This window comes from Strigops habroptila, chromosome 6 (genome assembly GCF_004027225.2).
Source record: "Strigops habroptila isolate Jane chromosome 6, bStrHab1.2.pri, whole genome shotgun sequence".
NCBI lineage: Eukaryota > Metazoa > Chordata > Aves > Psittaciformes > Psittacidae > Strigops > Strigops habroptila.
The window spans coordinates 74525236-74539326 of NC_044282.2; the positions used below are offsets into that span (position 1 = coordinate 74525236).

Genomic DNA, 14091 nt, shown 5'->3' on the forward strand with positions numbered 1-14091 from the left:
TTCAGAAACCTGGTGAATAAAAATTGTCTCTCACTGAATTTCATTTCAGCTAAGTCATGATGAACAAGCAGGCAACAAAGGTTAGTGCAATTAAGAGAAGGTGTAAAGGGCAACATAAATATGTAAGTGGGTAAGAACTCAATAAATATCATAAATACTCTGTCAAGAAAAACAAGGAAGTGTTTAACATACTGTGCTTCAAGACAAGAACTAAAAACCCAAATTATATAATTATAGTTTAGGTAACAGTTCATTCAGCAGCATATACACCTTCTAATTCAGTTCTTGGGTAATTAAATTATTCTTCTTGGAGTATGTGTTTATGGGGATTTTTAAGTTTAAGTTTCACCATTGCAAAAAATACTCCCAGATGCAAAGTAGTAATTATTTCTAAGATGTATTTCTAATTATTTCACCAAAAGCAATACTCCTCAGCTTTTCAGTATGAATTTCCAGGTTTTGTACTGTGACAATGACACTTTCATCTATCAGACTTAGTAGACCTGGAAAACACATGGTACTGATAACCTCCTTGGATTCAGTATTTGCTTTTGGTGAATCAGTTAGATGAAAACCAGTCCTTTACCCCTTTGACATCTGAAGTACATCTTGCAATTCCTTCTTCTCTTGTTCCTCTACTTTGCTACAATGATGCCCAGCCTTTCAGATCAGGCCAGTTACACTGCTGCTTCTGGAAGCATCTATCACACCAGGCAAAACGTACTGCCCCGAGTGCAAAGTCAAACTAATTGCATCCCAGTGCAGGTGTCCCTGTAAGATGACAGGAGTATGTCTGCATCTGTGGTAGGATGAATAGTGCTGACACACCAGATCTGGACTGTACATTTCCACCCTGATTTCCTTTGGGTGTTGTGTTCTGAGGGGCTGGCACGGGATGTTTGCTCTTACAGAATGAAGTATCGCAGCATGATGTTCACTGATTTAGATTGCAAATGCGTTTGACAACGCCCTCTTCAGCTTCATTAGGGACTGCAGTCCACTAACACAAAACACTGGACCAGCATATAAGGCACAAGAAGCTGGTGAGGGAAGCTCAGATACATCTTGATTCTACCAGCTACACTTACTCAATAAGGATTTTAATGAAACTAGACAGAGGACTGTAGAGCCAAGATAGAAAACCAAGCCGTATAATTTATCCAGGATGCAATTAAAACAAATAAATAACAGGATATTCTGAACATTGCAAGAAAAGAAAACTGAGAAGTCATGCTGAAATAAATTATGCTAAAAAGATTAAGAGAATATTATAAGAAACAAATATAACTACAGAATAAACATAATGAATGTTTTTATACAGTGAATGTACACTTCATTTTTCAGATTTAGTCCTTTAGATGACTTCTCCTTGTGGGTCCAGATGATTGTAAGGAGATGTCCTTCTATTCTTGGCTGCTAAGGCCATGTAAGGCTCATGTCTAAAATTTAGATGTAAACTCTCCTGTGTTGCTTCTTGTCTCTCTCTTTACAAGTCCTACTGTGCCTAAAGAATGGGGGACTTGCCTTTAGGCATGTCTAAAATATAAACAATAAATCGGAATATTTTAGAAGATAAACTCTTTTTTTATGCTCTCTTTGAGAATTCTTGAGTATTTTCAAAATAATAGGTTAGTGACAATAGTAGATCCATTGGGTACATATAGTAGTATACACTGAAAACAACCTGAGTACTTAATCTTCTATCTGTCCTGTAAGCAATATGAGACAAGGAGCCATGCAGCCCATCATCACCTTGTTTTTAAAGCTTAGCAGGTCTCTGTGGGAATATATGTGGTATTTCTATCACTTGTGTCGTCTGAAGCACAATCTGTCAGCAGACAGTAAAACCAGGATTGCAAAGCAAAAGAAAATGTCACGTTTTCCAACACAGACAACACTGTTGCTAAGCAAGCCCCACACCACAGATTTTAAGCAGGATCTAAAATCTTGCTGCCTGATAAACTGGATGTCTGAGACAACATGATATAGCTAATATAGATCATGGTACCCACACACTTGGATCGAAGTGATTATTTCTTCAGTAATGGTATACAGCTAACAGATAGTGCTGCCATAAGAAAACCTTATTTCTTCTGGAACATGTCACCATATAATAATAAAAAAAAATTGTCTTTCACAGGCACTATTTTGCAGTTATGCTACTAGTTTCTACTGACCAGTGCTAGGCCTTACATAGCTGCAGACAGCATATGAAATTAACTCGTGCCTTTCTGGTACACAAGTCCATGCTTACATGAATTCTACACAATTCTAGTGTCCTGACCTCAGAGGTACATTTGATATGCCCCAGGGTAAGGCAGAAACGAGGTTCTCAAGCAGCTTGATTCTTCTATCATGTACAACTAGATTAGTATAAATCACAGGGGCATTCATACTTGATCTAGTTGAAGATGTCCCTGTTCATTGCAGGGGATTTGGACTAGATGAGCTTTGAAGGTCTCTTCCAACCCAAACTATTCTATGATTCTATGATAAAGAATATTTTAAAGGGAAAAAAGCAAACACGTAAAACATAATCCCATCATCTTCTCCCCAGCATTGGTCCCTTCAAGCAATTGCAAAAGGTTCTTCACTCTCAGGTTACTATCTAAGCTTTCAGTTAGTAACTGCAAAGAGCAAATATCTCAGAAACAGCTGCCTCAGAAGAAAGGCAAGATCAGTAGAGCTTGAAAAATCTATTTATATTAGACAGAACATTTTTTGCTTTTTGGAAAGTGATCTGATTATGTGACTGATGGAACCCAGCATGTTGTCTAATGCAGAAAGGAATATATGACATCTGATGATTTCTGCCTGAATCAGGACATAAAATTGAGAGAAAATATTAACTTTAAAATCATTAAATAAGCTACAATATCAATGTTACTATCTAACAGAAAGGCTTGGAAACTCTTGACATAAGTAGCTCACAGGATTTCCGAACACTAAACTATACATCCCAAGGTTTCTAATCTGGGTATATTGCTCTGAAACACCATTTGGTTTGCAGAGAGGTGTTCTGGTTTTTCCTGTAAACACAGTAATAAATGTGGATGGTACTACACAGAAAAATGTAACCATGGGGGACATTCAGTCTGAGATGTATTCTTACCTGGTTGTTGCTAACCCTGGGGGACATTCATACCAAGATGCATTCTTACCTGGTTGTTGCTAGCTTCTCTCCTTTCTTCCAATCCCAAAACACAATGGCATGATTATCATCTAGCCCAACAGATGCCAAACATTTTCCATCAGCTGTACAGAAGCGATACTTAATGTTAAAGGTGCTACAGCTTTAGTTGAAAACAGGCAATGAACAAAACAAATACACTGTAAATTGAATTTCAAATGATGTATTATAAATGAAGCAAAATGCTTTGAGAGATTAGGGTTCAGATTCATTGATGGCCTTCAGTTGCTAAAGCAGGCTGCATGCAGAGTTAGACAAGAGAACTAAGACAGTCGACCTGCCCAACCTCTTAAGATGACCCAAGTCTTTATCTGCTGACAGTTTTATCCACAAGTGTGATAGCACCAGAATGAATACCTATTGAGTGATGACACATCAAGATTTCACAGAGCACTCTACTAATCCATGACCCAGACTTCCTCTTCTTAACCAAGGCGACTTCAATATGGCATCACCCTTATCACAGACAGACCCCGTTGTGTTACATATGACGAAAAGTTTTTAGTGTTTAATTATATCCTTCTTCTTATAAGGAGGACATGGAGCTGTTGGAGCAAGTCCAGGAGGAGGCCACGAGGATGATCAGGGGCTGAGAAAGTTGGGGCTGTTCAGCCTGGAGAAGAGAAGCTGCGTGGAGACCTCAGAGCAGCTTCCAGTGTCTGAAGGGGGCTACAAGGATGAGGAGAGGGACTCTTCATCAGGAACTGTCACGACAGGACAAGGGGTGATGGCTTCAAACTTAAACAGAGGAGATTTAGGTTGGATATAAGGAAGAAATTCTTCCCTGTGAGGGTGCTGAGGCGCTGGCACAGGGTGCCCAGAGAAGCTGTGGCTGCCCCATCCCTGGCAATGTTCAAGGCCAGGTTGAATGGGGCTTGGAGCAACCTGCTCTAGTGTGAGGCATCCAACCCAAACCATTCTATGATTCTATGATTTTTAACTGGATTATTACAAGGGTCTATTCTTTTCTAGAAAAAGCACTCTTTTGGCTTTATTATCTTCTATTATAATTCAGTTTCTTCCAAAATTTGTATTCCTTATCAAACCATCAAACCTTTGATCCTTCCCAAAGGCAGACATAAAACATCCCTGTGTGTAAGGACAAGAAAGGTAGGTAGGATCAAACAAGACAATGAAAGTCAGTTCCACAAAGTCCAAGTACTCCAAAACATTTGAAACATTTCTGATCAAATGATGCTTCTTTTCTTGTGCTTGAAATGGTGATAAGAATTATTAGTGTGCAACAAAATGGGTGATTAAAAGTTCATAGGCAATGTAATGAAACTATAAATATGACAGAAAATTGTAAGGTTAAATTTAACTGCTGGCTATCATCTCTTGACTGCAGGAAAGACACAGCACTACTGATAATGAAGGGAAGAAAGGCAAGAACAGAAGACCATACATAATTCAACTGTATTGCAGCATCCTTGCTACGTGTATGAAATAACTAGAAACAAGACCATTGTTAACAAACTTCTAGAGACAAACTTCTGTCATGAAATTGGAAAAGTTTAAAAACTAAACCATAATTGTTCAAGTAGATGATAAGACAGTTGAACTTGACAGGTTGTAGCTGGAGCTGATCACCTGGTTATTTTTTTAACTGAAGAAAAGTTAAAGCTGGAGGAAGTAGAGAACTAAGGAAATGGCCAAAAGAGTGAATGAAAGCAATGATTTGAGAACGTTATTTCTTGGAGATGTTAACAGATGTTAAGGACTCTGTGCTTACGTAGAGTTGACTTCAAGAACAGAAAGAGAACTGGTATAAATTACTCCAATAAAACTACTGCAAAGTTCAGAAGGCTCAACAAGTTCTCAGAGCTCGGCTGGGCTCACAGTATTTAGTGACTGAGTTCTGTGAGAAGCAAGTCAAGAAGGAGAAGGGGAATTACAGAACGAGGAAGAGAGTGCACAGTTGGATGAAATAGACCTAGATGGAAGGAGTGTAAATTGACAGGGAGGAATGAAGGTGAAAAAAAAGGATAGGAAACCAAAACTGAATTTATCTGGGGAGGAGGAGGGGAACTAGGAGAGACAGAAGTTAATGAGAAAGGAGACAGTAAGAACTATAACAGGTTTAGTGAGATAAAATGCTATGATGATAGCTGATATAAAAGGTAAATATGCAATAATATGCATTATTTAAGAGGTATATTTGTTAGTAAGAATACAATTTAAACTTTATTCCCTTGAAACAGGAGGTTTTATGCACTACTATGGACTATACACTCCAATTAATATCCACAACTATAGAAGTTAAATTAGCCACCAGAGGGCACAGCCAAACATTGCATGAATGAACTTATAATCTTTGAACCATAGCATCATCAGAATCATCCCACAGAAGTGGTCCAGCCCTGCACACTGCTTTCAGTAATGGCCAGTAGCAGATGTTTTAGCAAGTGAGTAAGGGCAGAGAGAACTGGGAGTACAGAGTCAGCTGCCAGGTCAAGTACAGCCAGACAGGGTTGGGAGTTTTGGGGTTGTTTCTCTAAGCTTCAAGCACTGTGACTTGAAGCTAATATAGAAACACCTATTATTAACACAATGAACTGCTTACACAAGACCAAAGCAGCACTCTGATCCTGTAAGTGAGGTGCATGTTTGCACAACTATCTGCTCCTCTCTATGCCAAGAATCCTAACTAAAGCCAGTTAGGAATGCAATGTGTGCATTCTCAGGATCAGGTCCTAAAGCAATGCTGTAATGATGCCAGTGGTCACTACTTTTAAAAGAGCTTTAATGTTTTTGTACAGATTTATGTCCACAAAACATGCGGCCAGCTTATTCTTTAGGCTTTTATGGAGGGAGGTGGATTCTGATACACTGCTAGCCACACACTACAGGAGTACTGCTATCTGTACAGGAACCTAATTGTTAAAAACCATACAGTATTTTCTAAATACATGAACGTTTGTTCAACTAGGGATTGTGACCAGAAGTGTTTCAACATCCCTGCAAACTATGTCAATTAGTTAACCCTTATCCATTTTCCCTTCTCCTGGTACCATATCTACCTTCAGAGCTTGGTTACACACCATGGTCGATCAGCAATATTACATTTGAATTCCAGCTCTTAGATGAACACCAAGACTCCTCTTCTGATAATGGAATATGACTCAGTTCCACAACTTATTTTTGTGGAAGTAAAACTTCTTTCATATAGTCCTGTCTCATAATCGTGATCTATGTCCTAGTGAATTCTTACCACATTTCTAGAGACAAGAATATGAAATATATTGCATCTAGTTGAAAAAAATCAGATAAGAAAAATGATAGTTCAGCTAAAGTAATCTAATTTAAAAAGAAAAATATAAAAAGGGAGAATGGATTTGTAAGCACTTTTATAAAGATGCAGAAGTATGTAAGTCACCACCATATGGATGATGTTTCTCAATGCTGAGCACAGGAATTACCTTTTGGGAACTGAGACAACTGAGGTCATCCATCTCAGAAAGACAAGCAGGAGAATTTGTCATACTTAGTTCTTTAAACTCACTAAAATGTGGGAATTGTTAGCAAAATGTGGAGAACTGTCTGAGCCTACAGATCACATTTCCATCTCATTTATACACTTCATCTCACCATTCTGCCTGCTTTTAAATTATTATGCCACCATGTAGGCGGCCACCAGAGTCCTAACTGTACACTTGGTATTATGGATTAGCCATCACAGACATCAGTTATTGACCAGTTGACAGAAGGCCCATGACTGCCTTTACTACACACACTAATGTTTATCAAATCTGTCAGCAGATTTCTATGTAGAATTTGTAGTGGTTGTAGAGCTGGCTGGCTCCTCAAATGAAGATTTCATCAGAAGCATTGCTCTTTAATTAAGCATTTAGATCAATGTAGGTTGTAGCTTACCTGAAAAATCCAGTGCACACACTCCTCTTTGATGCTGGCCTTTGAGCAGTGATAAACATTTCAGGGTCTGTGTGTCCCAGATGTGGATAGCAGCATCTCTTCCAACCTAAATCAGAGGGTTAATTGGAATACCAGCCCAGAGGAGTTCAAAGCACATCTATAGCAGTAATTAGCACTATCACAGCTGCAAAACACTCCAGAGGTAACTACTTTTCTACATGTCCTATCTTCTTTAAGATCTATTTTCTCTTTTAGAGAAATATCACTAGTCTAAAACATCAGTGTTTGTTATCATGTTAATGATATAATTTATTATGATATATGAATATACCGAACATATCAGATTCAGTACCAGGTATCTATAGAGTGCCCAACATAAAACAGCCGTTATCTGAGTAAGGCTTTTGAATGCTACTACAGTACAAAAATGCCAAGACTGCCTAATGAAACCCCCAAACCTCCCAGGATACAGATAAAATACAGCTCCTGCATTTTACAGATGAAAGCAGAGGTTCAAAGTGAATGTAAGATTGTTTCCAAGGCCACAGCACAAGACTGGCAGTTCTCCTGTTACACAGGAATGATTTAATAATCACCTTGGATAGTTTCCAGTCCAGTGCTCCCCAGCTGTTTGGGAGGGATACAGGAAACAATACACAGCTTACCCATATTTAGGAGGAAACGCTATACTGAAGGACAAACAGAACCATGTTTTTCCTAATTACATATTGTAAAGGTTATTTATTTCCATGTTTTGCTAATGGTCATTTCCAAACACTCACCTGTCCAGTAGCAACATAGTCTTTCACTGGGTGAATGCTTAGGCTGAGGATGTCATCATCGTGACCAAGATACAGCCTCTGAGTGTGCTGTTGCCTGTTATATACGACAGCCACAGCAGCAATGTGATACACTACTTCTCCAGTTTGTGTGTAGAACAAGTTATTTCGACAGTCATAGCCTCTGTAACTGAAGTAAATACAAACCAAGTGACATTAGAATCATAGAACCATAGAATGATTTGGGTTGGAAAGGACCTTAAGGTCATCCAGTTCCAACCCCCTGCCACGGCAGGGACACCTTCCACTAGAACAGGTTGCTCCAAGCCCCTGTGTCCAACCTGGCATTGAACACTGCTAGGGATGGGGCAGCCACAGCTTCTCTGGGAAAAGTCTGTGCCAGCGCCTCAGCACCCTCACAGGGAACAAATTCTTCCTTATATCTAACCTGAACTCCCCCTGTTAAAGTTTGAACCCATCACCCCTTGTCCTACCACAGTCCTTGACGAAGAGTCCCTCTCCATCATCCTTGAAGGCCAATGCAATACTTATGTATTGAAATGTAACATTTACGCCTTATTTATTACATGGTTACAGCATTGTAACCTTCTCTTGTTCCTTAACAAGTACAACTGAACAAAGAAAATCTATGATATTACAAAAATTACCCACAGTAATAATGACAAACAAATTATCTGTAGGTAAGCACTGAAAAATGCTTTGCTAAATGCCCTGATGTGAATTGATTAACATTGCTAGGATGGTTTAACAGCCAGAAACCCCAAGTATTATCTAATATTACTCTACCCATGTATAAACTGCAACTTCAAGCTGTCATCAGGTGCTCGTTCTCTTTTCAGGAAGGGCACAGAGTGGTTTTTCTCTTTACTTTGCTGTTTCAGCTGAGGTAGGTCTTCTTTGTAAACCTGAAGAATTTAATGGTTAAAGTCAATTGCACATCTCCAGTTTGCTAAATATTGATGTATATTAATGAAAGTGACTTTCTTTTGAGTATTAAATTTGATGTATGTTAATGTGATGCTCAGTAGTTACAACACAAAGTAAGCTGTTCTCTGCAGAACTTCATGTTTTCCAGACATGAAGCCCCCTGAGGGGCCCAGAACATGAGTGTGAAGTAGCAGCAGCAGAGTGTGTTTTTTCTAGCAGATTCCAGTGTCACTTAGTGAAAAGGAATTTAAATACTGACTGGAACTGTTTGGTGTTTTTAACTTCCGTGTACATACTCAAAGCTGTGCATAACGAATTGATTCTGTCTAGGGATTACAGTGAAATATACAATAACCAACAGCACTTAAGTGATTTGCCAATGTGTCCAGAATCCTGACGCTGAATTACAGCTCTGTAAATACACTAAAGACACAAATACTATACATTTAAATCTTTCAGGGATGCTGAAACTCTGTGGAGCTGCTAAAGATGTTTGAAGCATCTTCAAAGCTGTGGCACCAAACAAAACCCATTGTAATGCTGCAATACAGGTTTATTGTTTGTTTCCTGTGCCTACCTTTGTTGGATTTTGCAAAAGGACAGGGAAATTGCCACTCCCACAGGAATCTACCTGCCTACAAAGATGGAATACTGAATTTTTACAAGGAAGGTGTTCCTATAATGATCTGAGCTTTTGAAATGGCAGGCACAGAGCCTTAACATACTGTGTCTGCCTCTTGTATGTATTGTACTTTATCCTGAATGTTCTCATCCATTTGCTCTTGCTCCTCAGTAAATGCTGCTAATGAAACAGAATATGATCATCATCTTCAAATGCATCTCAAAATCTAGAATCCTCTATACTGCTTCATCCATAACATCAACAAACCCCAAACCAAACCCAATTCTCAAAATAAGATTAAAGTTTTTATTTCCATGTGCTTCTGTAAATCATTTCCTTTCTCAAAATGTAAATGCAGCTTATGTTTGGGGTTGTCTCACACTTCCTGTGTAAGATTCTATTTCAAGTTGCTTCTAGCTCTTTCATCCATTAACCTGCCTGGAATATTGCTGTTTAACAGCCTACACCTATTTTTGCACTTTTCGGTTTTAAACCCAGACGTCCTTCTTGACACATAGACAGCGTGGAGGAGGGTGCTGTCTGATTTGAATACAGATGGAAAATCAGGAGAAGGAGGAGGAAAAAGGGACAAACACTCCGGTGAGTCTTGGAGTAAAGGAGAGGGGAGGGAGAAAATGTGACAACACCTCTGTTTCATTTGCTAAATGGGATTGATCTCTGAAACATGATCGATCCCTGAAGAAGTAAAATAAGCTGTGTCAGAAGGATCTACGTAATTTACTGCAGAATCTAGAAAGTGAGGTGAAAACACAAAGGTTGGTCCATGACTAAAGCACAGAACATCAGAGGTGATTCCTCCACATTCTAGAAAGCAGCTCTATGTCAGCCATTAAATCACTCAAACTGACTTGAACCAAGGTCACTGTGTATTTTTCATGCTTCGTACAAGATCCTAGTTCTGGTCTGACGAAGTTCTGACCTTTCACCATTGCAACTGATCAGGTAACAGGACAAGGTGACAAATAATATTCTGTTCATGATGACAACAGCTCCTGAAAAATCAGGTCCCAGATATTTTGAAGTAGAAGCAATAGTCAGAAGACAGCAGAATTTGATGTTAATGTTTTTTTTCCTTCAAAACAAGGACAACGTCACCCTTCCACACCACAGGCTGTTATAAAGATCAGTGTTTGTGAAGAACTCAGCGTCATGAATGGAATGGAAAGAACCACAAAGAAAACAATTCTGTCTCCAGCGACATGTTCAAGCAATGTGCAATAAAGGCAGCTGATGAATGAAAATGGATTGAACATTTTCTTGTTAGGTAAGAACTAAACGTTCCATATACCAAATGAAACATAAGTCCTGCAAAAACGAGTAATCATAATCCATGCACCCAAAAAGGGCAAACTATGTTTTATTATGGCATTTTCTAAACTTCATGGAACTTTGTGACTCCAGTAATGTTTCCTAATAGAGTATTGTGTAATTGTCCTGGTGCAGGTTGGGTGAAACCTCATGTCATGGAGCAGCAGGGTGCAGAAGGGGAGCCAGGAGCTGAGCATGATCACAAGGCCAGCCAAGAGCGTGCCCTCTCAGAGAGGGAGCAGTCCCACAGTGACAGAAGCGCAGCAGATTCGGTGTCTGTAACCAGGTTCAGGGTTGATCATCAGCCAAGCCCATAGTGACAAAGCACAAATCAACCCTTGAGGATCAGTTTAAGAGTGGAATGGCACACTACCATCCCTGAAAAAAACCAATGCAGTAAACAACACTGATCTGTGTTCTTCTTATGTGAAGCAATCTATCCTAATTTAGCTCAGAACATGGTAGTACTAAAAATAAGTGCATTAAGTGATTATTAGAGACCAGTTTTACTTGGTTCCCATAAACCAGGGGAATTTTAATTCTTGGACATTGTTGTCCTTGGCAATAAAAAAGAATCTGTCACAGATAACTGTATACACAGGTTTCAAATTCAGCACTAGTATTCTGCTTTGAATATGCAGAAGTCAGACAAAAACTCCATGAGCTGTATTCTACAAATTGGGATTCTAAGTTTAATTGGCCTGAAAAGTCTTCTCTAATTTCTATCACGGGAAGGGGAATAGCAATAAGATCTCACAAAACCTTGTTTAATTTTTCTGCTTTTTAAGATTTATTCTTTATTCTAACATATAGTAGTATATAAACTAATGTTTTTTCTCCAACTCCTTTTAAAGTCTCATGTCCAGCTAAAGTAAACTCTGGTTTTATGTATATTGGTTACACAATCAGCTGAATTTTGTCAAAATCATCTTCTTAGTCTGCTGAATTAGCTGCAAACTTCTTTTACTGTATTGAATAGCCACGGCAAATTGTCAGGTATTTGGCACAGTGTGTTAGTTTTTACTCACCTGGCGATCATAGTTGATTTGAGCTTCCTGCTCAATGTCTGAATCTAACTCTGGCACATCAGATAAATCTGAATCTGATTCTTCGCTGTAGGAGTCGACACCACCCTCTACATTAAAAACAAATAAATAAAAATCAGTCCTTTGAACACATCTAATCACAAGAAAATAGTATGTGATGGTTTAATATAACTTAGACTGTGTGCAGAGCAGTGTTCAGGAACTTTGGAGGTTTAAGCAGCTTGTAAAAATCCTGGGGCTGACTGAATGTGCCAGGTTTCATTTCTGTTTCTCCTGTTTCGATGCCTGGGGCAGGAGGGTGGCAGAGGGAAGTACAATAACTGAGTAGTTACTGGTACTTTTCCATCATCTGAGAAAATACTGTTTTCTTAAGAGGCTTTGGAGTGAAAACATACAGAAATGATAAATAAAACCTTTCTGTGTGATCGCTGTCTGTGTTTAGATAGATTTGCTGTAACACAAGTAATTTACCAAATTGTGGAGGCACGATTTTGCCCTTTTGCTGAAGGGAATCCAATTTTCAGCAAGTGCCACTCCACAGTTCATCTGGCTACTGTACAATGTTGTAAGTGTCATGAATAGAACAAGAAAAAACTTCTCAAGTGCAGCTATCACATATATATGTGAAATTGCATTGGAAAGAAAAAGAATTCCACAGACTTCCCAAGGCAAGTCAGATGGCTAATTCTGAAAACATAGTTTGATCTAGTAATCTGCCATCTAAGTGGCTTTTATCACGTTGATGAATACTACTTGTGTATTCCTAAACATACAGTACTGCAGCTTGCAGAAGAGTTTCAGTGTACCGTGCCTGAAATAAATGGTTGTCTATGAAAAATGAGGTATCCCAAACATGCTGAGTATAAGTAATTCCAGGGAATTATAATAAAAATATATCTGTTAATTCAGTAAAAGCTGTATTTTATGTTGGTTTTATTTAATAAACCCTTCAGAAGAGATCATTTTTACCTTGCGGAGATGTTTCAAGGATGCCATTTGTTATCCCTTCTGGAATAAACCGCCACTGGAACACGGAGTGATCAGCACCTCCTGTACTTAAAACCCACTGGAAATCATGGGACCAACGGACATTGGTTACATGTGCTGAGTGGCCAATGTACTTTCTAAATTTAGCTCCTAAAACCCAAACCAGAACTGTCAGTATGTAAGAAGGAAAAAACCCCACAACATTGTGACTAATACAGCTTGGTTTTGAATGGAAACACAGTCTAAACACTCTTATGGAAACTGAAGACAAAAAAATACTTAAATGCCTCTTGATATTCTGATGCTAAAAGTAACTATAATGTAAAAATAAATGGCATACAACAACATGAATGATACATTCACTTCAGTTTTCAGAAAAGTCCTTAAATCTTGGCAGGAAGTACCAGATACACACTGGGTTTAACTGTCACCTTCATGGCCATTACTGCTAATGGGAATTATACACATATATTATGTATTGTACTATCAACATAAATTCAAATTCACTATCAGCAAATACACTGATATGATATCACATGGATCACGGAAAGCCAAAAGGTTGTTTTATTTAGTTTTGTTGGCTTTATGAAAGGTATAGTGCAAATCCTGAGGAACCAATCTATGTTAAAAGCCTACTACAGATGTGAAGTGAGTAGTTCACGCAGAACTACACTGACACACGTTAACTGACAGAGAAACCCTTCTAAGTTTCTGCAATAGTTACTGGCACAAATTATAGTAGTGCATCTGGTGCGGATACAATTTTGATGTGATGTAAAGTCTGAGTTAGCTTCTCTGAATGTAATATGAGAGTAAGAACACACTAAACTATATGTTCTCAACAGTTCTAAACTCAAGCACATGCACACCGGCAGGAAATTGCTAGGTACACAGAAGGTTAAAGCCTCATTTTTATGCCCATAAATACTAATATGAACTGTGTGCACACTCACTTGAGTTATACACTAAACCTGCCATTAGAAAATACACTGATGTGGTATCAAGGTAAATATTGCACTCTTCAGAAATACAAAATACTGTCTTACCTTTCTTTAGGCATGGAAATCTGAACAATTTAACCAGCCCAAAATCGTCTCCAGTCACTAGCACTGAGCTATTGTAATTTCCATCCACAGAGTTGACATCTGTAACGTTGGTGTATTTTGGCCAAATTCCATTCACTTCAGAGCCTATCACACAAGTCCATGAGGCCCAGTGAATTCCTTTGACCTCATCTTTGCTAGTTATGTGCTTCCCAGCTGCAAATATAGAAGTGAACAATCTGCTTAATCATTTGTTTTACAGTTAACTCCATTT

General features: G+C 38.6%; 1 protein-coding gene across 6 annotated transcripts in view; it reads right to left on the reverse strand.

Moving 5' to 3' along the window:
• EML6 (EMAP like 6) overlaps positions 1-14091 on the reverse strand; it is a 118810-nt gene that overhangs the window by 41789 nt on the left and 62930 nt on the right. For all 6 annotated transcript variants that reach the window (XM_030489276.1, XM_030489275.1, XM_030489273.1 and 3 more), the window contains exons 10-16: positions 13821-14033; positions 12757-12924; positions 11770-11876; positions 8650-8768; positions 7846-8032; positions 7064-7169; positions 3162-3255 (exon numbers count right to left, since the gene is read on the reverse strand). In XM_030489276.1, the coding sequence (XP_030345136.1) occupies positions 3162-3255; positions 7064-7169; positions 7846-8032; positions 8650-8768; positions 11770-11876; positions 12757-12924; positions 13821-14033 (994 nt within the window). The remainder of the gene's footprint in view (positions 1-3161; positions 3256-7063; positions 7170-7845; positions 8033-8649; positions 8769-11769; positions 11877-12756; positions 12925-13820; positions 14034-14091) is intronic.